Consider the following 27,195-nt stretch of genomic DNA (forward strand, 5'->3'; position numbering starts at 1 on the left):
ATTAGCCATAGTTAACTATATCCAGCTTATGACAGCCTAATTGTCATTGTTTTCAGTGCATGTTGCCCGTCAATTAAACAACCTTATTTAATCTTCCTAATGTAAAATAAAAAGTGCCCAACACTATTCCTCTCTCCAATGCAAACGACTTCCCCCAACTCCTATTAAGAATATCCGCCTCCCCAGAACATAAACTACTGGCAGCACGGTGGCGTAGTGGTTAGCGCTCTCGCCTTGCAGCGCTGGGTCCCCGGTTCGAATCCCAGCCAGGTCAGCATCTGCAAGGAGTTTAAAGAGAATCTGTATTGTTAAAATCGCACAAAAGTAAACATACCAGTGCGTTAGGGGACATCTCCTATTACCCTCTGTCACAATTTCGCCGCTCCTCGCCGCATTAAAAGTGGTTAAAAACAGTTTTAAAAAGTTTGTTTATAAACAAACAAAATGGCCACCAAAACAGGAAGTAGGTTGATGTACTGTATGTCCACACATACAAAATACAACCATACACAAGCAGGCTGTATACAGCCTTCCTTTTGAATCTCAAGAGATCATTTGTGTGTTTCTTTCTCCCTGCAGTTCTCATGCACTGAAGTTTCAGGCTGCTCTTTTTTCTCCTGCAAACAGCTTTGCCCTTGTCTGTAATTCTTCAGTATGTGAAAGCCCAGCCAGCTCAGAGGACCATTTATCCAGCTTGTAAAAGATAAGAGAGAAGAGAGAAGCTGCTCTAATCTAAATAATACACAGGCAGTGTGCAGAGAGGGGCCTGGAAGGGGGAATTCATAGCAGAACCACAACACTGAAGAACTTGGCAGCCTTCCAGACACAGGCTGACAAGTCTGACAAGGGAAAGATACATTGATTTATTACAGAGACTGTGATAGCAGAAAGTGCTGCAGTAAGCCAGAACACATTAGAATAGCTTTTGGAACTTGTAGGATGATAAAAAACAGGATGCAATTTTTGTTACGGAGTCTCTTTAAAACAGAGAAACCGAGAGCCCAATATAGTGTAGTATGTATTGGATCAGGGAGAATTAATGTGGAGTAAGTATTATACTTACAAACATGGGTTACCATTTAGGCAACCACTATATAGGCAGGTGGGGAGATTAGACCTGTCCCCACTCAGGATTAAGATGTCGCTCTCTGAAGAAGGAAAGGAGGGTTTGTCACCCTTCCAACCACCAAGGGTGGATATCTTGACAAGTAGATGTACAGAGGCGCCAAAAGGATAAAATATGCTAAAATGTTTAAAATATTCGGGTGGCGGCGGTGGACCGGCCACTCAGAAATAGACTCGATGCTGTCGCTTAAGATAAAGACAATTTATTCACATACTCCATGAACAGAACCGCAACGCGTTTCACGGGTATATTCCCGCTTCCTCAGGCAATAAACAGACAAGAGTACACAGTACAGTCTCAAGGTCACGAATAGCGCCTCTGTACATCTGTGTTTGGCGCCTCTGTATATCTACTCTGCAAGGAGTTTGTATGTTCTCCGCGGGTCTGCGTGGGTTTCCTCCGGGTACTCCGGTTTCCTCCCACATTCCAAAAACATAAAGATGAGTTAATTGGCTTCCCTCTAAATTGGCCCTAGACTACAATACATACATAGACATGGGACTATGGTAGGGACTAGATTGTGAGCCCCTCTGAGGGACAGTTAAGTGACATGACAATATACTCTGTACAGCGTTGCGGAAGATGTCACCACTATATAAATACTAAATAATAGAATAATCATAATAATAATAATTCTTGATGCTAAACCCCCTTCCTAATGCCTCACTCCATCCTCCTCCTCCTCAACAAATGCCTTCCTAGTGCCAATAACGAATCTAAGGCTAAATCCCCCCTACTGTTGCCTGTCCACAACCACCTCATCCCTCGACATAAGCGTCCCCAAATGCTAAACCCCTTCCCAACTCCTGACCACTCACTGTAACCTCTAACCTGAACCCTGACCTCCGACCACTATACCCTCACCCAATATAAACAATTAACTGAATCCCATCCCTAAATCCCCTCAGCATAAAACAAACACTTTGTATCCCAGTAACCTCCCCCCCGCCACACACACACACTCCTTCCCGACCACTTTTTATTGCTAACCTCATCAACACTGACCACTTCCTTATGCCTCCACCCTCTAAGCTGACCTACTCCTACTCTACTAACCATGACTGGTACCAACTCCTGCCCAGTAATCCTGATGGATACTCCCCTTATATCTGGCATATGCCGATAACTTTGTTAATGGGTTCCCAAAGCTACCACCAGGTACTGATGAGGTAGTCTTTATGGTAATTTAACTTAATGGTAGTGTTTGCCAGATCATTCAGCTTTGAAGAGAAGTAGGGTAGTCAGCAATTCCAATCTCCATACTTCTATCTATACAAGTTTCCTTTAAAATAAGTGCGCTGAGACAATTCAAGGTCAAGTCCAACCAAAACCAAATTTAGTTTAGATGTATGCTGGCATTATATATCAGCTTAACAGTGCTGGATGTATGCCAACAAGATAAACCATCCAAATAGCTTCTTAGAGCAGTGCGGGGCTGTAAAAGGTGATATCTCTAATTAGAACTAAGCCTCACTCAACTCAGGTTGCAATTATAGAAGTGTCTTCACTCTTACAGGGAACCTGAAGTGAGAGGGGCACGGAGGCTGCCATATATATTTCCTTTTTAAACACTTGGAAGGATTGGAAATGCACCCATAAAAAGGAGAAGATGGCGTGCCCAAGCTTGCAGCCTTCTACACCACTGGAGCGGTCACTTAAGGGGCCCATACACCTAACGATTTTCCCGCCGAAATACGACCGTTTGGATCACAGTGATCGAAACGGCCGTGAAATCGCCGCGCACATCGCTGATCCATCGTTCCGTCGATCCATCCGTGCGGAAGATTCTCGGGTCGGGAGTGCGCCGATAGCAACGTTCAAATGCCCGACAACCGACGCAATAGAGCGGAGATACATTACCTGCTCCGCAGGCGAGAGTCCCCGCTGTCACCTCTCGACTGGCATCTTTTCCGCATCACGGCATCCGCGTATAACTTCCTGTGTCACTGCAGTGACAGCGGAAGTACAAATAGAGTACAAATAACTATTTGAACTTCCGCTGTCACTGGAGTGACAAAGTTATACGCGGATGCCGGATGTATGATGCGGAAGGTGATGGGAGAAGATGCCAGCCGGGAGCCGATGCGGAGAAGATGCCGGGACCAGGCGGAGAAGAAGACAGCGGTGGACCAGGGAACACGCGCCGGCCGGAACAGGTAATGTATGTAGGGGGGGGGGGGGGGGCGGCAGCACCTCCACAGATTGTGACCGGTTTCAGGCTGAAATCGATTCACAACTGTTTGCAGAAGGTGGCCATACGATCCCTCTCTGATCAGATTCGATCAGAGAGGGATCTATCTTTTGGTCGAATCTGATGGCAAATCGACCAGTCTATGGCCACCTTAAAGGATAGAAGGTTCCACTGGAGCAGGCACCACCAATGTAATAGCCACTTTATTAATCGCAGGGTTAAAAGCAGCAATACGACGACAGACTGCTGTCTGCTGTTTCGAGCATCCATGCTCTTTGTCAAGTTGTCAAGACTGCAATCTTGACAACTTGACAAAGAGCATAGATGCTCGAAACAGCAGTCTGTTGTCATATTGCTGCTTTTAACCCTGCGATTAATAAAGTGGCTATTATTACATTGATGGTGCCTGCTCCAGTGGAATTTCCTTTTTAAACAAAAACCAGTTGCCTGGCAGTCCTGCTGCTCTCTCTGGCTGCGAATGTCTGAATCACACACCTGAAACAAGCATGCAGCGAATCTTGAAAGACTTCAGTCAGAAACACCTGATCTGCATGCTTGTTCAGGGTTTATGACTGATGAGAACCAGGACTGCCAGGCAATCTGGATTGTTTTAAGAAAATAAATATGTCAGCCTCCCTATTCCTCTCATGTCAGATGTGTTAGGCCAGGTTCACAAATAAATATGTATATTTCTGGTCTCGTCCTGTTGGTTTTTAATCAGTTTTATCTGAATGGATTGGAACTGAACATCGTTTATGTGTGAAAACACACTCATAGTTCCACACCTTATATCAGTGTTTCTCAAACCTGTCCTCGTAACTCCCCAACAGTGCATGTTTACAGGCAGCCTCACCTATGCACAGGTGGGATAATTAGTGTCTCAGCTAGGTGGATTCCATGCAGCTGAGACACTAATTATCTCACCTGTGCATACTGTAGGTGCCAGCAAGACATGCACCCGGCTGGGGAGTCACGAGGACAGGTTTGAGAAACACTGCCTTATAGACCACAGGGCAGGAGAAGTGTGAGACGACATAGCAGTGATATCTGTCAGCGGAGGTCACAGCTCCTCCCAGGCTGCACTCATTGTCAGAGGGTCTCACAATCTCTTATCCTGCAGTAATAAGAATGAGGAAGATTTCAACGCTGCAGTCCCCAATAAATGAAAAGGTCTACACCCACAAAACATTTTTTAGACAGTTTTTTGGCAGCAAAAAAAACCTTTTTTTAACATTGTTTATATTGCTGCATGTTTCACAATGCAGGCCACTCGCAACGATCATTCGTGTTTTTTTAAATGACCGCCATGTTGGATCATATTACAGAGGGTTGTTCCAATCCCCATTGACTTTCGCAATAATTTGCCACTATTTTTTACACGAATGCCCATTTCCACGGTCGCCTACTTCACTTGTAGATTTGGCCAGATGGATCAGGGAACGATTGTCGGCGTAGATCTTCGATCCATCTGGCCATGTGAACATAACTTTAGAGAATAGTGAGCATTCAAATCCAGCATTAACTACCCATTAAAGTGCTTTTTTCACATTATAGCGAAAAAAAGTAAGCAGTTAAAATCTGACAGGTTTTGGACTATTCCATCTTCTCATGGACAAGTCTAGGTATTTTCTTTGTTTTTCAAAAACATTTCCTGAATGCCAGTTGCTAAGTCTAACTCCCAACACAGTAAGATACCAAGCTAGCTTCGTTACTCACTTGCACGCTATTTTGGCAGTTAACCTTCTTGGCGGTAACCCCGAACGTAGTTCGGGGTAAGCCGCCGGAGGGTGCCGCTCAGGCCCTGCTGGGCCGATTTGTTTAGTTTTTTTTTTTGCTGGACGCAGCTAGCACTTTGCTAGCTGCGCCAGCACCCCGATCGCCGCCGCGCGCCCGATCGCCGCTATCCGGTGCGGCGCGTGGCCCCCCCCAGACCCCGTGCGCTGCCTGGCCAATCAGTGCCAGGCAGCGCCGAGGGGTGGCCCGGGACTCCCAATGACGTCCCGACGTCAGTGACGTCATCCCGCCCGTCGCCATGGCGACGGGGGAAGCCCTCCAGGAAATCCCGTTCTTTGAACGGGATTTCCTGATCGGAGATCGCCGAAGGCGATCGAAGAGGGCGGGGGGATGCCGCTGAGTAGCGGCTATCATGTAGCGAGCCCTGGGCTCGCTACATGATATCGAAAAAAAAAATTAAAAAACAACTGCCGCGCTGCCTCCTGGCGTATTTTTTTATACCGCCAGGAGGGTTAAACTGCTATTCAGGGAATGCTTTTGAAAAGACCTCCTCCATGAGGAACGGACTAGTCCAAAACCTGTCAGATCGGTCAGATTTTACCTTCTTACTTTTTTTTTTTCGCTATAGAGGTTCTTTAAAACCAAGTGTTGGATGGACTGATCCTTGAAGTCTGGGCTCTCCAGCCAGAGGACAGATTTGTAACATGGTTGTTTGAATTTCAGGTCAGTTACTTGGATGAGTGGATTCAATGTAGACACCTAGAGAAGACTATGTTCTTTATTTCCTACAGCAGACCTATGGTGAAGCCATAGCTGCCATTGTTTACCTTGTTCCCAAAATGCTCACTCCCAGCTGTCATTCTGATTGGCTGGTTTCAGTAGCACACTTGCAGCTACTCTAGGCACAGGTCAACATCCTGACATTTTTTTAAAATTTTTTCAATCAATTCTTTTGAATTTATTGGTCCAAATAATTAAATAAAAATCAAGCCAATCCACCCTACACTAATCAATTTTTCAAAAAATTGATTAGGATTTTCCACCAATATGCAATTAAAAAAAAAAAGGATCTATCTTTCCAACTAATTGCAACAAGTTTTTAAGTTTTTCTTTGCAGTTAATCTTTTTATAGAAAATACAGCAAATTTGAACATTTTGGTTGACTTGTTTATGGCCGACTTATATGATTAAACAAATTGTTAACATGTTAGTATACTTAAGTATGCTTAAAATAACTTTTTAGTAGACTGATTGATTAATAATGCAATGCACTCATATTACAGGTAGTCCCCGGTTACCGAACGAGATAGGGACTGTAGGTATGTTCTTAACCTGAATCTGTTCTTAAGTCGGAACACTGTGCCATCTCTGTCCCCTGTACCTCCGTGCCCCCCTGTGCCTCCCAGTGTCCCCCCCTCTGTGTCACCTCTGCACCCTGCACATGCAACTTTAAAAGGCATTTTTTCTTAGAATTTTTTAAAATCGATTTTCTCAAAAGTCCAATTTGAAAACATTTTTTTGGGCTTGTTCCCATGAAAACACAGAATCAATGCCGTTTGTATCGGCGGGTCGTTCGTAAGTCGGGGACTACCTCTACTGGGTTTGCTTCTCTTCTAAAATAGAACCTTATCTTTGTTACTTTTAAGATTTCAAACATGCAATGTTTATCTATAAGAACTTGAATGGTAGGATGAAAAACAAAAGATTACAAGATTTGATTAAGTCTTCATGTTGTGTTATTTTAAGCCAACTTAAGTATAAATACACAAAAACTTAAAGACAGAGTTTCCGTACACCAACATTTTTGGAACAAGGTCAACAATGGCGGATTTCAAACCCTTAGTATAAGCCTGCTGTGAAGAGCCCTTGAAGCCCTGAGACCCACGGGCAGAAGGCTATATGCAAATTTGACATTTCTTGTGAAAGTTGAGTGAAGCATAATTTCCTGCCAAGTTCAGTATCTTCTGAGGAGGAGTTACTGACTTGCGATGCTCAGCAGGTAGGATAGGGTGAAAACAAGTTATGCCTTCCTAGAAAAGTGAAATTTGCATATCAGAGCATCTTAGATCTCAGAGCCCCTAACTTCCTGTAATGAAGACATCAGTGTCTGCAGACCCAGTTAGGCACCATCATTGCTCTCCTGTACACAGAAGTGAAGTGTATCATCACTGTAAGTGTACCCTGCAAGCAGCAGCCAGAGAGGGGCCCCTTGTGCCCTCCTGCTATAGCCAAAGCTAAAATGGATTGAAGGATCCAGCCATAGAGCAATCCTCTGCCACTGAACTTACTTGAGGCGATGGGCAACATGATTCATCGCTCAGGCCACCATCGCCGCCGCTGGGATTCTTCAATCCATTAACGGGGGGAGCAGTTTAGTGAGAGATACAGAAAAGAGAGAGAGAGAGAGAGAGAGGAAGAGAGAGAAAAGGATAGGAGGAGAAAAAAAAGAGAGAAAACAAAGACCAATGAAAAACGTGACTCTCTACCAACCACCGGGTGGCGATATAGTTGAATATGCACTATGGTTGTGAAATCAGAATTAACTGATGATGACATCCATGAGTAGCTGTGCCTAAAGGTAACATCAGTCCCTTAAAGCACAAGTCCACACAAAAAACATGTTTAAGTTTTGGATATAGTTTCCCTTACATCTTGACTGCTCGGTGCACTTACTGAAGAGATTTTCTTGCCCTCATTCTCTACATTGCTTCATTATGAACCCTCATGATTCCCAGGGACTAGTGATGTTCATGTCTAGGAGAACTCATGGGAAGCATGTGATCAGTTTGGTCAGGTGATCACATATGCTTTACAAATCTATCAGCTGATCAGACAAATGCCATGCTCTCCTAGACATGAGCCTCACTATCAGGCCTCTTTTCCATGAACTGTTGACAGGCAGTGAAATGCCTCTCAAACTCTCACTGCTGCTTGGTAACTGCTTGTTGCTGCCTGGCAACTGCTTACTGAGCACACAGTTCAACAGTTCGTGGAAAAGAGGCCTCAGAGACAGGGAATAAGACTTGACAAAGATTCCTACTCCTCAAGAAAAAATGTACTTGTAAAAAAAAATATTACTTGTTGCATTTCCCTTTGCTTTGGGCAGTTTAATCATATCCTATCAAGACACAAAGTGATGGGAATTTTCCCAGATGGGACACCAACAACAATGAAAACCTTTTCCTGCACTTTCCAAAACTAAAATACTTTTTTTTTTTTTCTAAAGTGGGGGTTTAAACTAATGGAAATATTTCCATTGTCTTTTTTTCCCAGTCTAAAAGGATCGGTTTAAACCATATGGAAAATTCTTTGGAGACGGACAAAAATGAATGTTTCTCTATGTTTTTTCAGTGAAGCCTGATCACTGCATAGCAAGTGGATGCTGAAGACCAGAGCAGGCCACTCCCGCCCCCTCTATGGACATCACCATCAGCTACCATCTACAGAAACAAGGTGTTGTGGTGGATGTTGAGTCTCTTGAGCTTACCAGCATCTTGTAATCGATCTGTTGGCGGATCAGCTTGTCCTCGCTCAGGGAGTACCGTGCCTCTCCAGTGATGGCATCTATAGGTCCTTTCTCCATCTGCTGCTTGATGGCACAGTACAGCATGAACAGCGGCTCCCCGGCACACTCCTGCCCAGGATGAGAGGCACATGGTGAGAAACTGGCACACACGTATACATAAATGATTACATTTATTAAAAAGAATAATAAAAGTGTTAGAGAATGATCAAAGTGTATCGGCAGTAAAAAAAGATACTTGCCTAAGCAGAGGGAAGCCTCTGGATTTGACAAAGGTTTCCCACGCCACTTGAAAATATCTGAGAAGAACTTGTCAGATATGTGGTCACGCTCCTTTTCATGCCCAAGTGCATGTGTACTGTGTGCCTGCGCAGTAAGCCAGAGACGCTCTTTGACGAGCAGGCGTGACCATGTTTGCGCAGCTGCAGCACTGCCACGCTTGTGTGTGAAGAGGAGCGCAGACACAATCTTCAAGAGGCTCCTGGACAGTGTCAATGGTCTGGAGGAGGACATGGGCAGCCTTTGGAGGATCTTGGGTAAGTATGTGTTTTTCTTGGTTTACTGCCGTCTCGGGTTCACTTTAAATAAAATCCCCAGTTCCCCTTATTGCAGATATAGAGTGGGCTTTTCCAACTTCCCCCCCCCCCCACAATGATAAACAATGATTTCAGAACTGTCTGTACATTATAATCACTGCAGATGCTTCTCTTGCTAGGGTTATTAATGAAGTACATGAGGACATCAGCGCTGCGTAATATGTTGGTGCTTTATAAAGACAATAAATAATAAGAATCAGTTTAGATGAAACAAAAGGATTGCATAATCTTTCCACAAGGTACGGAGGGCCACTAGATTGGATGTAATTTGAGTTTATGGATACCCTCATACTACTAATGTGGTAAGATTGTACAATCAATATGTCACAGTGTATTATTTTTTATTTACGGTATATAGTGCTTACATCTTCCATAGTGCTGGCCTGCATATAGTACAAAACACATAGTAGGTTGCATGTGGGGAGTGTATAGTAAGCTTAAAGCACAACAAATATAAGATTAAAAAAAAAACACACTAAGGCTTTTGCGGACTAGTTTAGCAGTGCCCTGTATTACAAACTGCCCCGCCCTTTTGCATACTGTAGTGAAGTGTGCAGCCTCCTCCCCCTCCCAGGTACCAATCACGGTGTACAGAATTAGGAGAACGTCCGACTTACGTAGTTTTGCAGACCTAGTTCACACAGGATTGTGTGTATACTTGACAAAGCCAAATAGGACTCACAGAAACAAGACAACATGGTCCTAACTACTAAGACTACTGGTGTCTGGGGGAAGGAGGCCGCACAGTCCACTACACTACAGAAAAGGATGCATTTCTGATTAAACCTAAACTAAACGTACACATATGGCCTCAATTCACTAAGCTTTATCAAACACTTTACCGAACGTTTGATAATTTACCTCATGAGTAAAATCTAATTTTGAATTCAATACGGTGTTATAGATTTATCAAATATTTTATCGATAAAATGTTCAATAAATCAATAACACCTTAGTGAAACCAAAATTAGATTTTACCTCCAAACGTTCAATAAAGTGTTTGGGTAAAGCTTAGTGAATTGAGGCCTATGTGTACGTTTAGTTTGGGTTTAATCAGAAATGCATTGTAACATTATTGCTAATCAGAGAACAATTTGGATTGATTTTGCCTATTTATGCTTAATGTTCACTACAGATATACTGTAAAGATGGCCATTTCCGTTGGCCTCTTAAGAAATGCTAGTTATCCGGCTGTAATGAGGATCCCTGATCTGCATGCTTGTTGTTAGGGACTGATGCAGAGATTATTATAGTCAGCGGATCAGCACTCTCAGGAAATCATCAATAGTGGCCGCTCTGTTTCTCTCTTGACAGCTCTACTTAAAGAGGGCACTGTCACTGGCGCCTCACTTTCCCATGTAGATCTACTCTGGTGCAAAAGTGCAAGCGCTTCCCTGTCACCATATGCTGTTGGCATCTCGTTAGCATCTGCGGTAATTAAAGAGACAGCTGCTAACGAGCGAGAGCAGGCATACATCATCCGCAGACCTTCCGACAAGGCGCTTGTCTTTGAAATTATGGTTCATTTGCAAACTTGGCTTCATTAATTCAGCCCGGGGAAGGCGAGGCGCAGATCTGAGAGGGAGCAGCCTGTGCCTGACCACACAGCGCCTAATTAATGGATTCTGCTAGATATTTCGGGACACCGGCGGTCCGATGAAAAAACCATGAAGGCCTTGTGTTTTCAATGCCCGTGCTGGATGTGTGCTTCAGCCGTGTGTGTGCTGCCATCTTTACATTCATGAGGTCGGGGAAGGAAGGGGGGGGGGCTGTCGGATGTGGGCGTCAGCATGAAATTAGACGTATAATGATGTGATGAATCTTTACATCTCTACAGACGCTCTGCCTGACTATAAAACAAAGCTGAACACAGACACGATAGGAAACGAGGACTCTGTATGTAATATGGGTATAGTATTTCTCTCACACAGAAAAGCATTAAAAATGTAGCTGTAAACAAAGCATTGCACACAGGTCAGTATGTATGTATGTATGTATGTATGTATGAATGTATAACCACACACATAGCAAAGCATTGCACACAGGTCAGTCTATGTGTATGTATGTATGTATGTATGTATGTATGTATGTATAACCACACACAAAGCAAAGCATTGCTCAAAGGTCAGTCTATGTGTATGTATGTATGTATGTATGTATAACCACACACATAGCAAAGCATTGCACACAGGTCAGTCTATGTGTATGTATGTATGTATGTATGTATGTATGTATGTATAACCACACACATAGACTGACCCGTGTGTAATGCTTTGCTATGTGTGTGGTTATACATACATACATACTTACACCTAGACTGACCTGTGTGCAATGCTTTGCTATGTGTATGTATGTATGTATGTATGTATGTATGTATGTATGTATGTATGTATGTAAAACCACACACATAGCAAAGCATTGCACACAGGTCAGTCTATGTGTATGTATGTATGTATGTATGTATGTATGTATGTATGTATGTATAACCACACACATAGACTGACCCGTGTGTAATGCTTTGCTATGTGTGTGGTTATACATACATACATACTTACACCTAGACTGACCTGTGTGCAATGCTTTGCTATGTGTATGTATGTATGTATGTATGTATGTATGTATGTATGTACAGTATAACCACACACATAGCAAAGCATTGCACACAGGTCAGTCTATGTGTATGTATGTATAACCACACAGGTCAGTCTATGTGTATGTATGTATAACCACACAGGTCAGTCTATGTGTATGTATGTATAACCACACAGGTCAGTCTATGTGTATGTATGTATAACCACACAGGTCAGTCTATGTGTATGTATGTATAACCACACACACAGCAAAGCATTGCACACAGGCCAGTATGTATGTATATACAGTATGTATGTATGTATGTATAACCACACACACAAAGCATTGTACACAGGTCAGTCTATGTGTATGTATGTATGTATAACCACACACACAGCAAAGCATTGCACACAGGTCAGTCTATGTGTATGTATGTATGTATGTATGTATGTATAACCACACACACAGCAAAGCATTGCACACAGGTCAGTATGTATGTATATACAGTATGTATGTATGTATGTATAACCACACACACAGCAAAGTATTGCACACAGGTCAGTCTATGTGTATCTATGTACAAAAACACACACACAAAGTATTGCACACACATCAGTCTGGGAAGAGCAGGTGTATAAGGAGAAGGAACACAGAATGCAGTGAGCACTATGGGTTGTGGAACTTCCTTTCTTGTCCTAAAATGAAATCTCTGGAACACAAACGTGCTACTGAATAAAGTGCCAGGTTTCTGTGTCCCCATGTGTCAGGCAAAATTGTGCACTTTTAAGTACTGGTGGCTAATTTTTCTGTTTGCAATTTTGAGACCAGATTGGAGAAGAGGTAAAGCCCTGCACACACATGCTAAAGTCAGCTGATAACGACCTTCTCTGCCGATAATCCGATGTGTGTACAGCAGTCCTTGACCAGCGACTGCTGCTTGGCCAGCGATCTGCCAGGCGGATCAACTCAGCCGAGTGATGGTCGATACCATTGTTGTCATGACCCACCCCATCCATTGCATGATGTCACATTCGCGCCAATCCATCAGCCCTACGCCCCCCCCCCCCCCCCACACACACTTTGAAACAGAATGGGTTGACAGCCTCTAGGCTTACTTTGCGTCTGTACAGTCTCCGCCCAGCGATGTCGGGCAAAGGATCAAGTCTCATTCCCTGTCTGCCTACTGTGTGTACAGGCCTTAAGAGCATATGGGAGTAGGATCTACCGCCTGTTCATAAAAGGGAATAGAGGACACAGAGCTGAGGGGGAGGAGGACAGAGGTGATGAGCTAAGGGGGACAGAGGTGATGAAATGAGGGGGACAGAGGTGATGAAATGAGGGGGACAGAGGTGATGAAATGAGGGGGACAGAGGTGATGAAATGAGGGGGACAGAGGTGATGAAATGAGGGGGACAGAGGTGATGAAATGAGGGGGACAGAGGTGATGAGATAAGGGGGACAGAGGTGATGAGATGAGGGGGACAGAGGTTATGAGCTGTGGGGGGCAGAGGTGATGAGATCAGGGGGACAGAGATGATGGCCTGAGGGGGACAGAGGTGATGACCTGAGGGGGACAGAGGTGATGAGATGAGGGGACAGAGGTGATGAGATGAGGGGATGAGAGGAGGGGGGACAGAGGTGATGAGATGAGGGGGACAGAGGTGATGAGATGAGGGGGACAGAGGTGATGAGATGAGGGGGACAGAGGTGATGAGATGAGGGGGACAGAGGTGATGAGATGAGGGGGACAGATGTGATGAGCTGAGGGGGACAGAGGTGATGAGCTGAGGGGGACAGAGGTGATGAGCTGAGGGGGACAGAGGTGATGAGCTTATCCAATCAATCATTCAAGGTATTATCAATCTGTTGGCCCTTATACTACATAGATTTGGTAAATCCGTACAACCAAGATTGCATGGTGTGTGTTGAGCTTAAGTAAGATATACAGCTTTTATTGGACTTTCATGAATTAACAAAATTCCAAAAGCTATAGATTCAAAAACTAGGTGCACCAAAGTGGTACACACTGAATCTGTTTTTGTTTTTTCACCCCAAATGTGGATTAAATATTAAGAAAATCATAATGTAAAACACACACACACGCGCGCACACACACACACACACACACACACACACACACACACACACACACACACACACACACACACACACACACACACACACACACACACACACACACACACACACACACACACACACACACACACACACACACACACAGCATCTCATGCAAGATGGAGAACAGCTATCACAAGTATGGCAGCACTATCAAGCTCCTGGCTCCTGCAGAACAAGTATGCAGGGGGTGATTCTGACTCCGCCTGCTGCATGCTGGTTCCAGATGTGGGGGGAAGGGAGGGGCTGACTGCATAGATCTGTACAGGAATGTAATGGCCATGTGTCGCTGTAATTTCTACACATTAGCCAAGCTGCAAATGTAGAATGTAAACCAGCTCAGTCTCCTTTATGGAAGGATAAACAAGCCGAGATGCGAGTATCTCCGAACGGAGAGCCAGAAATATGGGCAGAGCATTATTGACAAGATTTAGCTCATCAGGCAACTAATACTGTGCGTTTTTCAACATTTCAGAGCAAAGCCCCCTCCTTGCATTGCAGGGAATGTCTCATTAGACACATGATAGATAACTACACGGCTTCGCACGCACAACGCCAGAGAGAGGCGAGAGTGTGATAGAAACATATATTCTGCACTTTATGTATTTTATTGCTGTTTGCAAAAAGTCATTAAATCACACTCCTGGTGTACATACCCAAATCTCAGCTGCCCAGAACTCTGAAAAGAAGGTACTTAGAGATGATAAATTAATTATTAGCCGCCTGCCTCTCAGACGGCCCACAATGCATTGCTCTTGAGCAATACAAATCTAAGCATTTGAATTTAAGCAAGTCCAACTTCAGAGAGCATTCTCTCAAACACCACCTGATAGTCTAGTAAGCAGAGGATTCAAAGGTTACCCTCTAGTGCTCGATAAGGCTCCTGTAGCCCATATTCTCTTTTATATAAAAAAAAATAGGGACATTTAACACGAAGAAGCCAATCTGAGGGAAGTTGAAGGACAACTGAAGCATGAGAGTTATGGAAGCTGCCATATTACTTTCCATTAAAGCAATACCAGTTGCCTGGCTATCCTGCTGTTACTCTGCCTCTGATGTATTCAGCCATATCCCCTGAACAAGCATGCAGCAGATCAGGTGTTTCTGACATTATTGTCAGATCTGACTGGATTAGCTGCCTGCTTGTTTCTGGTGTGATTCAGACATTACTGCAGCCAAATAGATCAGCAGGCCTGCCAGGCAACTGAATTGTTTGAAAGGAAAAAAATATGGCAGCCTCTATACTGCATTGTTTGAAAGGAAATAAACATGGCAGCCTTCATATCCCTCTCACTTTACTTGCCTATTAACCGCAATCTGCTGACCCGATACAAACCGAAAGAATAATGAAATTAAAACACTTTATTATAAGTCACCCTTAGTGAAAACTTCATGTCAAAACAAAGAGATCTAAGCTGAAAACATACTGTTCTTTTCATGAAGCGGTCAGATTCCTGGACACCGATACCCCCCGCAAAGACTAGGCCTCAATTCACTGAGCTTTATCAAACACTTTATCAAACGTTTGATAATTTACCTCATGGGTAAAATCTAATTTTGAATTCACTAATGTGTTACAGATTTATCGAATGTTTTATCGATGAAATGTTCAATAAATCTATAACACCTTAGTGAATTCAAAATTAGATTTTACCCATGAGGTAAATTATCAAACGTTTGATAAAGTGTTTGATAAAGCTCCGTGAATTGAGGCCTATGAATGGATCAAGTCAGAGAAAAGCCCCTGTAGTTCAAATAAGCTCCCACCTGAGTGAAGAGAGTTACTCTGACCCATCCAGGAACACACACCCATGTAAATCCTGCAGCACTCAGGGATACAACAAGACAGTACATTGCATGGCTTAGTCTTCTCTTCTGGGCTGAGGTCATTCTATTTTAGGGTTAAATAGAAAAAAGGGAGGTATCTGTGCTCTGCCATTCCTCACAAGTATGAAGAAGCTGTTTACTTTACACAGGGGCTTAAGTAAAACTACTTCCAGAAACTTTAGAAACACTTTCCCTCATGACTCACACTGGGCACAGACTGGCACACTGCAAGAGCAGGAAGCTAGAAACATCTTGGGGCTGTGATTTACAGCAGTATTCCACATTGGTAAACGGGCTGTGCAGAGCCACTGAAAATACCATGGAGTGGGCTGAAAGCAGAAAGGCGCCTCCTCCCATGAACAAGTGTTAGTTGCCAGCAGGGACTCTATTCACTGAATGGCTGAGAGCCTGGAGGAAAAGGGCTGAGTCGTGTTCTCACGTTATATTAAAAGCACAAAATAGGCAGGTAGGTGTACATATTAAGTGTGCTTCCAGAAGACGCAGAGCTTTTACCAGCTCGCTGCTGACTAAATGGGCACATTTGGCCTTTCCGAAGCAGGTGAGAGCTTTTTAAACCCTCCTTCTGCAGAGGAACGTTCGCTCTCCTTCCATCGAGTGGGTTTGTATAGCAGGAGAAATAAAAAGCATCAGAGTTCCTGCCTTGGAGATATGGAAAGGCTGGAACAGGCCTTGCGTAGCAAAATGCCAATACTAATGGCTAAAGCGGACACAAAACCATTTGCCTGTAAACCTGGTGGAAGTACACAGTGACAGGCATGCGCAACATCTACTACAGCAGCTACAAGGAAGAGGAAGTCACACAAATTAGAAAAAAATCGAGTTTAAAGGGTTTTATTTTTGCCCTTTAGATTTTGTATTATAACATTCAGCGCAAAATATCTATAATATATTGTTAATTTTTTATATATATTCTGCCAACCACCATGGTTGTTTCTGCACTACAGCCAAATAACCATCAGAAAAATACAAAGTACTGGCTGCACAAATAAACCCCCAAACTGCCCCTTGTGACACTCCAAACATCTGCTGAGACCCTCCTCCCTCATAATCCTCTCCTAAACATGGCTGCAAGACTTCTCTACAATCGAGCACACTTAGTGGAATTCTTTCCCACATCCTTAAAGATCATCTTTTAAGTTGCCTGCTAACGGTACAATTTTCAGTGAAAAATCCCCCAAGCGATCAGATAAATGCGATCTGAAATAAAATGTCGTAATACATCATTTCACCATCAACAATCTGTACTTCCTATCCATCACAACAGATTATAAAAAGTTTTTCCGATTGACTAAACTGCCATTGAACAACCACCTTTAGAATCCTTTACAGTTGATATGGGACATCAAGATTTATTTTCTACCAATCTCAGTGTTCTCCCCAGGCTCTTTTAGCCAGGTGCTCCACCCGGCTAATTTTAATGAGCACCCGGCTGTCATCGGCTCACTTCCTCCTATGCCAGTGGTGGCTAACCTTGGAACTCCAGCTGTGACAAAACTACAATTCCCATCATGCCTCTGCCTCCCCGTAATGCTTAGAGCTATCCGAGTATTGCAATGCATCATCTTGTAGTTCCACCACAGCTGGAGTGCCAAGGTTAGCCATCACTGTCCTATTCTATAAGCAGAGTTGCACACAGAAGCACCGGGCACTGCATTCTCTCATATTGCCCCACCCGGCTACTTTTTCATGCCACCCGGCTACTATTTTATGCCAAAAAAAGAAAACAATTCTGGGGAGAACACTGCAATCTGATCATATTTATCTGATTGTTTGGGCAACTGTTAGCTGAACATGGTACCATTTGTGGACATCTCTATATTCAACATGTTTAAATGACCACTATCCTGAAAAATTGTATACCATTTAAAATGTGTAAAATGTACTTTTGTTCCACAGCAAAATGAGCTATGAATTACTTTGATCCTATGTTGCAGTGGCTTACAGTAATCAGTAAACATCTGACAGATTTTGGATGAGTCCATCTCCTAATGGGGGATTCTTAGGGTTTTCTTTGTTTTCAAAAATACTTATTGAATAGGAGTTGCTCAGTCCAACTGCCAGAAAAATGTGCAGACGATTTGGGAAACTGGTTAATTTGGCTTATTTGTAAAGAACAAAGGAATTACTGAAAATCCCCCAGGAGGAAATGGACTAATCCAAAATGTGTCAGACTTTTACCACTTAAAGGCTGTTAGGTAAGATAAGGGGGGCTCAGCGGTGGGCATCAGGACAGGTGATAGTATATGCCTGCTCCCACCGTTACTCAAAAACCTTTGAGCTCTGGTATCCTTTCAGGTGGTCTATTAACTATATGATTCTTCATACGATCGATTCTCTGATTCGATAGTAATATCGATATAAGCAAAAGAATGCATTCCTTTGTGAACTACGACCCCGGCTTTTAATTTAGCTGGAGGGATAACAGTGGTGCCTGGATGAGTGATTCTGTGAATGCATTTGTTTGAACATCTGCATGCGAGCGTGCAAAGGGTTACTGATTTTTTTTGCTATTTTTCTGGCCACACCCCCTATAGCATCTCCCTTTCCTTAAATTATTTATTAAAATGTCTTAACTAGAGGCAATGTGCCTGGATTTATGTGGGGTTTTTTTTTGGTGATAGTATATGCCTGCTCCCACCGTTACTCCAAAACCTTTGAGCTCTGGTAGCCTTTCAGGTGGTCCATTAACTATATGATTCTTCATACGATCGATTCTCTGATTCGATAGTAATATCGATCATTTGAGCCCACTAAAAGGAGTAAGCTGATATCCAATTAGATCAGATTGATGGTATAGACCCAAAAACCTAATTGTTTTGATCGATACACTGAGTCAGGGAATTGATCGTACAAAGAATCGTATTGTTAATGGCCACCTTAACTGTAATCGACAGCAACATAAGAGAAAAGTAAAGTACAGCTCACTTTACTCTGTGACAAATGTAAATCTTGTATGTATGCAGGGCTGCGGAGTCGGTACAAAAATCAGCTCATTTCGCCCCTTAGTTTATGAAACCACCGACTGACCTCAAGGACCCAAAATGCTCCGACTCCTTATTCCAATACTTACCAGGGCTGTCGAGCTGGTACAAAAATCATCCGACTCTGAAGTTTATGAAACTATCAACTCCGACGTAAGCAAAAATTGCTAAGACTCTGACTCTACAGGTCTGTATTTTACATTTTACTTTTTTTTCCCGCAATATTAATCTTTTAAATGGTCCCTCAAAACACTGGAAAACAACTTCACAATTTGAGCTCAGTTTACCATATCTAGGCCATAAGTACACATATTTTAACAAAAAGCGTACACTGAATGGCAGATATAAATGTATTGGAATTGTGTGCATGCGCATGTTTGGTGGTAGATTCTCAATAGCTTGTAACGATTAGTGATGCAATTGCCACCAAGAACACGCCCACAACTAAAACGATAACACACCAGAATCCAACCATTCTGCTGCTTTAGGAAACAGGCCTGAAGTATACATGTTTGTACTTAGATGGCTGCATGTCTCAATATTTAGAAGTTCCCATATGGTATAATAAAGCAGCCCACAACCCCCCCACGCAATACACAAGTATTTAGGAGACGTCATTTGATTTGTTGGATGGAAATAGACCATCTGTAGGCTTTTTGTTAAATCAATCAAAGTAAAAGCTTTGTGTTGCTGGCACCGGCTGCTTACATAATTATTCTTTTCCTATAAGAGGAGCGATGGAGACACCCTCACTAGTAGGGACACACCACGCAGTGTCAGCAGCACCCCTCCCTCTCCTTCACACACGGGGCACCCTCACTAGTAGGGACACACCACGCAGTGTCAGCAGCAATGCTTGCATCGCCTCTCTCTCCTTCACACACGGGGCACCCTCACTAGTAGGGACACACCACGCAGTGTCAGCAGCAATGCTTGCATCGCCTCTCTCTCCTTCACACACGGGGCACCCTCACTAGTAGGGACACACCACGCAGTGTCAGCAACAATGCTTGCACCGCCTCCCTCTCCTTCACACTCAGGGCACCCTCACTAATAGGGACACACCACGCAGTGTCAGCAGCAATGCTTGCACCGCCTCCCTCTCCTTCACACACGGGGCACCCTCACTAGTAGGGACACACCACGCAGTGTCAGCAACAATGCTTGCACCGCCTCCCTCTCCTTCACACTCAGGGCACCCTCACTAATAGGGACACACCACGCAGTGTCAGCAGCAATGCTTGCACCGTCTCCCTCTCCTTCACACTCAGGGCACCCTCACTAATAGGGACACACCACGCAGTGTCAGCAGCAATGCTTGCACCGCCTCCCTCTCCTTCACACACGGAGCACCCTCACTAATAGGGACACACCACGCAGTGTCAGCAGCAATGCTTGCATCGCCTCTCTCTCCTTCACACACGGGGCACCCTCACTAGTAGGGACACACCACGCAGTGTCAGCAGCAATGCTTGCACCGCCTCCCTCTCCTTCACACACGGAGCACCCTCACTAGTAGGGACACACCACGCAGTGTCAGCAACAATGCTTGCACCGCCTCCCTCTCCTTCACACTCAGGGCACCCTCACTAGTAGGGACACAACACGCAGTGTCAGCAGCAATGCTTGCACCGCCTCCCTCTCCTTCACACACGGAGCACCCTCACTAATAGGGACACACCACGCAGTGTCAGCAGCAATGCTTGCACCGCCTCCCTCTCCTTCACACACGGGGCACCCTCACTAATAGGGACACACCACGCAGTGTCGGCAGCAATGCTTGCACCGCCTCCCTCTCCTTCACACTCAGGGCACCCTCACTAGTAGGGACACAACACGCAGTGTCAGCAGCAATGCACCTGAGATGGAAAGTATAAAGTAAACCTGAGATGGGAGACTATAAAGTAAATCTAAGATGGGGACTATAAAATATACATGCCTGGGGCTTCCTCCAGCCCCATTCCAGGCTTATCGCTCCCTTGCCGTCCTCCTCCGCGTTCTTCTGCAATTGGCCTCGGAAAGCCCTCTTGTTCGGGGTCCAACTGTGCACTTGCCGAGCACACCCGGTGAGATGGAGTGCATCTGGCTGGCCTGCGCCGACTGGAGGATTTTCCAGGGCCAGTTGTGGATGAATGAGGAGGATGGGGAGGGAGCGATAAGCCTGGAGGGGGCAGGAGGAAGCCCCAGGTAAGTATATTTTTTTCTTAAGTCCCCATCTCAGGTACTTTTGGGACCACTTTTAGGGCCTGAGACTTTTTTTTTCTAAAAATCGAGCCATGATTGGCTCACAATGATCACAGGGTCAGCAGCAATTGGCTCCTGACCGAGAGAGCTCTGCTGTTATTATGACAGCAGATGAAATGGGCTGCAGCGACGGCAGAAACAGCAAGAGCGACTGTGCTGCAAGTAATTGAAATCTACGCCCTGGCAGAGATAACAGCTGCCAAAAAGTGCATAGATCTCAATCACTGCTGCCCTGAAGAGATTAAGAAAATCAGCATTACAGGCAGGACACTGGCATCCATCATTCTAGAAGCAGGTCTGCAATGGCAGCCTCCATGCTTGTCTCATGAAAGGTTTACTTCAAATGAACTAGTCACAGAATTGTGACAGTACTGCTCTGTAGGTGCCCAGGCCAAAATCCAGCAGCGTATTTCTACATGCAATGGTTTTCACTGAAAGCCAAAATCATAGACCACAAACTGTTGTACAAATAGTTTGACCTGTACATTCTATCCACAAGTGTTGCAAGAATAGCCTCTGAATGGAGCAGGTTAGAGGAACTCCCCTTTATCTTACCCCAAGATCTAAAGTGAGAATGATTGCAAAATGATGCGCAAAATAAGTGCCTTTACCTCCCCCAAAAATGCCCACATGCATGTGGCTTTCTGTCTTACCAAATACAATCATTAGGAGAGATGCTAATTTTCTGAGTACGTTGCAATTTGCATGCAGCTTGTCAATGAGCCAAAAAATGCAGGCGCTGCTGTTTTTGACCAGCTTATTTCAAAGTAACAGTTTTTTTTTTTTTTTTTTACTAATCTTCAATACATTTTTTTTTTTAAATGCACCTCACGGATTATCTCCATTACCAAACCAGCCTGCTTGGCTTCACCCGCTTGTTCCAATAATAACAGCAGCACTCTGAACGCAATGTTGAATAAGCCTGTATTGGGTGCTACATCTGTGCATCAGTAAAAGGAGGATGAATTACCTTTAAGAATTTGTACAGCAAAAAGGTGAACCAGTTTGTCAGCATCTTCTCTGCCACAGACTCCGTCCTAAGAAGGAAAGAAAACAACAGTCTTAATGAACTTTGCAAATGTATCTTTACACTTGTTGTGTACCCCGAAATAGCTTATGCTAACGCATATCTCTCAGCATTACAGAGGCCCATGAGGTGTTACTGTGCATGGGCCATTCTGCTACACGCGCAGTACACTTCATCGGCTTCAGTAATGCTGAGTGTGCCCATGGCTGTGCCGGTCTGAATCAGGATGGGGTCCTTCAGTTGCTATGCTGCCGTAGGTGCAGCATAGCTTCACAAATGGGACGGCGGCTACGAAAGAGTTGCCTTGGGAGATGACGCCTTCATTGGAATGATCCAACGAAGAATCATACGTTCTAAAGGGGATCTCTTTAGCTCATTTCAGCGAATGGGTGTTTTCTCCCATGGCCATATTGAACTAATCCACTGGCCGTCAGTAAGAGGATTTGCCATGAGACTCAATTTTAACTACCGTATTTTTTGGACTATAAGATGCACCTACGTTTAGAGGACAAAAACCAGGGGAAAAAAATATATACTAAACCTGGTGCATCCATGGTGAAGGGGCATCTTGTGGATTATGTACCCTTTGTACTTCATGCCCCCCCCCCCTTGTACCTCTCGTGTCTCTCTGTGTCCTCCTCTGCCCCCCCCCCCCATAAGTCCACCTCTATGCCCCCCTTGTGTCCCCCTGTGTCATCCATTTGTCCCCGTGTCCTCCTCTGCATAGGCACAGTAGAGGGAGTCCCCGACATTGCGGTGGTTTGCAGGTTCTTATTGGCAGGCATTCACAAGTCAGGAACTCCCTGCAAAAAAGTGACTTTTTCCCCGCTTTTGAGGGAGAAAAGGTGAGTCTTATAGCCCGGAAAATACAGTATTTTCAATGATTAATTTTTTTAGCTTTTCATTGAACCAGTAATCTTCGTAATCATTATTTACTGTATTGATTGATTATTCTTTTATTTATTTCACTATAGTAGTCTTTTAAGCTTATTTGTGGAGGGTAATCTGTATAGAAGCAGCCTGTAATTACTGAAGGAATTGGCTGCTGGAATGTAACCTAAATGTTCCTGTCAGTCATGCCCAGTGTGGGTCACACAACCACAGGAGACAATCAATGCTGAGAACTTTTTCTCCTGCATAAATCTCAACCCACATAACAGCCAGTCAGAGAATAGAGCTTGAGAATATAGGTCAATTCAACACATGGACAGATAATTATATTGGAAACAATGTATGTTTTGAAAGGAACTGTGTCAGAACATGCAATGTACCTATGATCATTTTCCATTTTGAGGTGAAAAGGTTAACATAAGGTTCATACCCATGTTGCTATTTTTTGCACAATTTGTCCGACTGGCGATTTTGTGAGCAACAAGCAATCGTTTCTGCGATCTTGCAGCGTGAGTAAATGCCAGATTAAAAAAAATGACATTTAGCGATGCGCGGCGATTACAATCGTCACGACGGATGAGATCTTTAAGGGCTGGTTCAGACGGACGCGTGTGGAGCGTTTACTGCCAGCGTTCGGGACTTGGCGTTAAACGCTCCCATTTAAGTGAATGGGAGCGTTTGCACTGAGCTTTTGCATGCGTTTACACGAACGCGGCGTTCGGGTCCCAATTTTCGCTAGCGTTTGAGCTGCCCCTGGAAGCGACATGTAGCTTCCAGGGGGCGGCTAACCATGACGGCTAATGTCCCCCTAGAGGATGAAAAAATGTGACCGCATCGGAACGCGACGCAAAGGCTACGGAAAGCCTGACCGCGCAGCCGCCGCAATGCCCCCAAACGCGACGCCACGCAGACGTCTGTCTGAAACAGCCCAAAGTGCCCCAACGACTCCTACGCAAAGTACCTCGATCATTTAGCCTCTTGTTCCTGCCAGTTGTGTATTCTGTGAGTTGGGAGATTGATTAGGGTACGTTCTTTGTTGGGTGGGGCGCTACGAGGTTCCCTAATCCATCTTTAGGTGAGTATTCAGCATTACACTTGAAATGCCTGTCGTTATTTGAGAGGAAAGGACTAAGCGAAGGAGGTCAGGGTGGGGGGGGGGGGGGGGGGTCCCCTCTCTCATAGTGACGCAGCTACTGGTGACATAGCACTAACCTGGGAATTGCAATAATCAACTCAATCGCCAGAGGCAAGCAATCAGATTTTTTTTTTTATTGATCTCAATATAAATTACATACACTTGACTTCTCTGTGCCTGAACGAGCCCCGGGGAGCCTGAAAAGTGCAAGCTATAGTGTTGTAATAAGCAATGAAGGGAACTGACATCAAAGGGGACCCGGTTGTCTCCAGTCAAGGAGCTCTGTAATGAGATGGATTCATGTACCATTAAATGGGACTGGTTCAAGGGAGAGGAAGATCACACCGCCTAATCCCTCCTGTCCTCAGGGGACTTGTGGCGCTCAACTGGTTAAGAACCGTTCAGAAGCAATGCATTCTTTCATACATGGCAAATGCTGATCTGTCTCCACTAATGGATGAAGGGCGCTTTGATGAGCTTTTTAGTACTGACTGGGCCACAAGTTGCCCTTCCTACCAGACACGCACTTATAGAGACTACTGTTGAGAGACACTTAAAGGATACCACAACTGAAATGTGACATAATGAGATAGACATGTGTATGTACAGTGCCTAGCACACAGATAACTATGCTGTGTTCCTTTTTTTCTTTCTCTGCCAGAAAGAGTTAAATATCAGGTATGTAAGTGGCTGACTCAGTCCTGACTCAGACAGGAAGTGACTACAGTGTGACCCTCACTGATAAGAAATTCCCCTTTATCAGTGAGGGTCACACTGTAGTCACTTCCTGTCTGAGTCAGGACTGAGTCAGCCACTTACATACCTGATATTTAACTCTTTCTGGCAGAGAAAGAAAAAAAGGAACACAGCATAGTTATCTGTGTGCTAGGCACTGTACATACACATGTCTATCTCATTATGTCACATTTCAGTTGTGGTATCCTTTAAGGATTTGATTAAAGGACAACTGAAGCAAGAGGAATATGGAGGCTGCCATATTTATTTCTTTTTAAAAGGATACTTAAGAGGAGAAAAAAAAAGATTTTATTTTAACTTACCTGGGGGTTCTTCCAGCCCCATGGACTCACTTTACTTTGCCCACGATGTCCTCCTGATGCCCTCTGGGTAGCGGCAGCGACCCCTGCAAAGCTGTGCTGTCGCCGCCATTCAGTGGCTACTGCGCACCTGCTCTGGTCTAGCTCCCATGGCCAGGAGCATTCTGCGTGTGTGCAGTACGCGTAATTTTCTACTGTGCATGCGCTGTACGCTCACGGTGTCGGGAGCGCAGCAAGGGTGCACACTGCTCTGGACTGTGCATGTGCTGTAGCCCAGCTTTGCACTGCCTGGAGGGGACCAGGAGGATGTTATGGGAACAGTAGGAGTCCAGGGGGCTGGTAGAAGCCCAAGGTAAGGTAATTTTTTTTTTTTACACGCAAGTTTCCCTTAAGAGCCAGTCCACACTAGGTCCGGAAACGTATCCGTGGCTGCGTTTTTCAAACCTGATGAAAAACGGAGTCCCGGATACTAATGATGAAAATAGCAGCCAGCCTCACCCAAGTAAAAAACGGATCCGTCTGCGTTTGCGGGGATCCGTTTTCAAAACCTGAACGGAAGGTCCGGATCTGCTGCATTTTCACGCAACGGATCAGGACCACGGATACACGCAGGGGTAGTGAAAGTAATGAGAAAACGCATCTCCAGCTCCACAGGCAAAAAACGGATGTTAAAACGGATAGCCTGAGCTTTATGATTGGCCCAAAAAAATCCCCCCACTCCTTCCTAATGATGGAGACATTTTCTGTCAGGGAAAAACCTGAACGGAAACTGATGCAAAACTGATGCACTTTCATCAGTTTGCAGTACGGTGGGTACTTCCCCTGATCCGGACTGCAGTGTCCGTCCTGCAACCGGGTCTAGTGTGGACCTAGCCTAAAGCAATATCAATTGCCTGTCTATCCTGCTGCTCCTCTGCCTGGAAAACTTTCAGCCATATACCCTGATCAAACATGCAGCAGTTCAGGTGTTTCTGACATTATTGTCAGATCTGACAAGATTAGCTGCATGCTTGTTTCTAGTGTTATTCAGACACTATTGCAGCCAAATAGATCAGCATGGCGTTTTTATGTTCACCATGTTTTTCCTCCAAACACTGTGGCTTCCTCCCACATGCCAAAGAAAAGTTTTCATCGGTTTCTGCACAAGCAGGGCAGCACGGTGGCATAGTGGTTAGCGCTCTTGCCTTGCAGCGCTGGGTCCCTGGTTCGAATCCCAGCCAGGTCAACATCTGCAAGGAGTTTGTATGTTCTCCCCGTGTCTGTGTGGGTTTTCTCCGGGCGCTCCGGTTTCCTCCCACATCCCAAAAACATACAGATAAGTAAATTGGCTTCCCCCTAAAAAATTGGCCCTAGACTATGATACATACATAGACATAAGACTATAGTAGGGAATAGTTTGTGAGCCCCTCTGAGGGACAGTTAGTGACAAGACAATAAACTCTGTACAGCGCTGCGTAATATGTCGGCGCTATATAAATACTTGAATAAATAAATAAGCAATAGGCCTGCATACCGAATCAACTTGTAAAGCTTATCTGTAGTAAACATTACAAATTACACTTACCAAATGTAATAATTATAAGCACATCTTTTTTTAAATGGCTGATTCATCCAAAAGTGAAATGTTTGTATTAAGTGGAGCTTGATGAGCGGTTTATCTTATTGGCGTCTAGACTTCAAAATCTAAAATTGTAATTTTCCCACCTGCTTCTCTGCCTGACATATTAGAATTGATAACACACCAATAGCTCCAGCTCCTCAAGCTCTTTGCTTTGGGGGTAACATTTGATTCAGCGCTCTCATTGAACCTTAACTTAAACTAGCTATTCCCCGCCTGTTATCAGCTTAAAGGAGAACCAAACTCAGAACTTCTGCTCTAAAGGATTAGCTACAGCATGATAAACCTTTATGGGAAAAAAATTCATTACAATTTACAGAAATCCTAAAAAAAAACCCAAAGCTTTAACTAGGATTTGCTTTTGAGGGGGCTGTGATAGTGAGGAGAGAGCTGGCAGAGTATTCACAGCTACTGATAAGATAGTTTGATCTGGTTAAACAAATAACACAGCAGCAGTAAATTTCTAACCAAGCCAATCAAATGAATGAAATCGATCCTAAAATTTAGCTGCCCCCACCT

General features: G+C 44.3%; 1 protein-coding gene and 1 long non-coding RNA gene across 12 annotated transcripts in view; one reads left to right on the top strand and one right to left on the bottom strand.

Annotated features, from left to right (window-relative positions):
* Window positions 1-8,745, top strand: part of LOC137532515 (uncharacterized) — a 224,383-nt gene extending 215,638 nt beyond the window's left edge. Inside the window, exon 3 of the long non-coding RNA XR_011023945.1 lies at window positions 8,403-8,745. This is a non-coding gene — a long non-coding RNA (uncharacterized lncRNA). The remainder of the gene's footprint in view (window positions 1-8,402) is intronic.
* The window catches only part of PLXNA1 (plexin A1), a 508,150-nt gene that overhangs the window by 28,512 nt on the left and 452,443 nt on the right, over window positions 1-27,195 (bottom strand). For 9 of the 11 annotated variants that reach the window (XM_068253084.1, XM_068253089.1, XM_068253088.1 and 6 more), the window contains 3 exons: window positions 21,921-21,987; window positions 8,539-8,685; window positions 7,340-7,396 (listed from right to left, as the gene is read on the bottom strand). In XM_068253084.1, the coding sequence (XP_068109185.1) occupies window positions 7,340-7,396; window positions 8,539-8,685; window positions 21,921-21,987 (271 nt within the window). The remainder of the gene's footprint in view (window positions 1-7,339; window positions 7,397-8,538; window positions 8,686-21,920; window positions 21,988-27,195) is intronic. The other 2 variants (XM_068253090.1, XM_068253091.1) reach the window with 1 other exon arrangement.

The sequence above is a fragment of the Hyperolius riggenbachi genome, chromosome 9, assembly GCF_040937935.1.
Source record: "Hyperolius riggenbachi isolate aHypRig1 chromosome 9, aHypRig1.pri, whole genome shotgun sequence".
NCBI lineage: Eukaryota > Metazoa > Chordata > Amphibia > Anura > Hyperoliidae > Hyperolius > Hyperolius riggenbachi.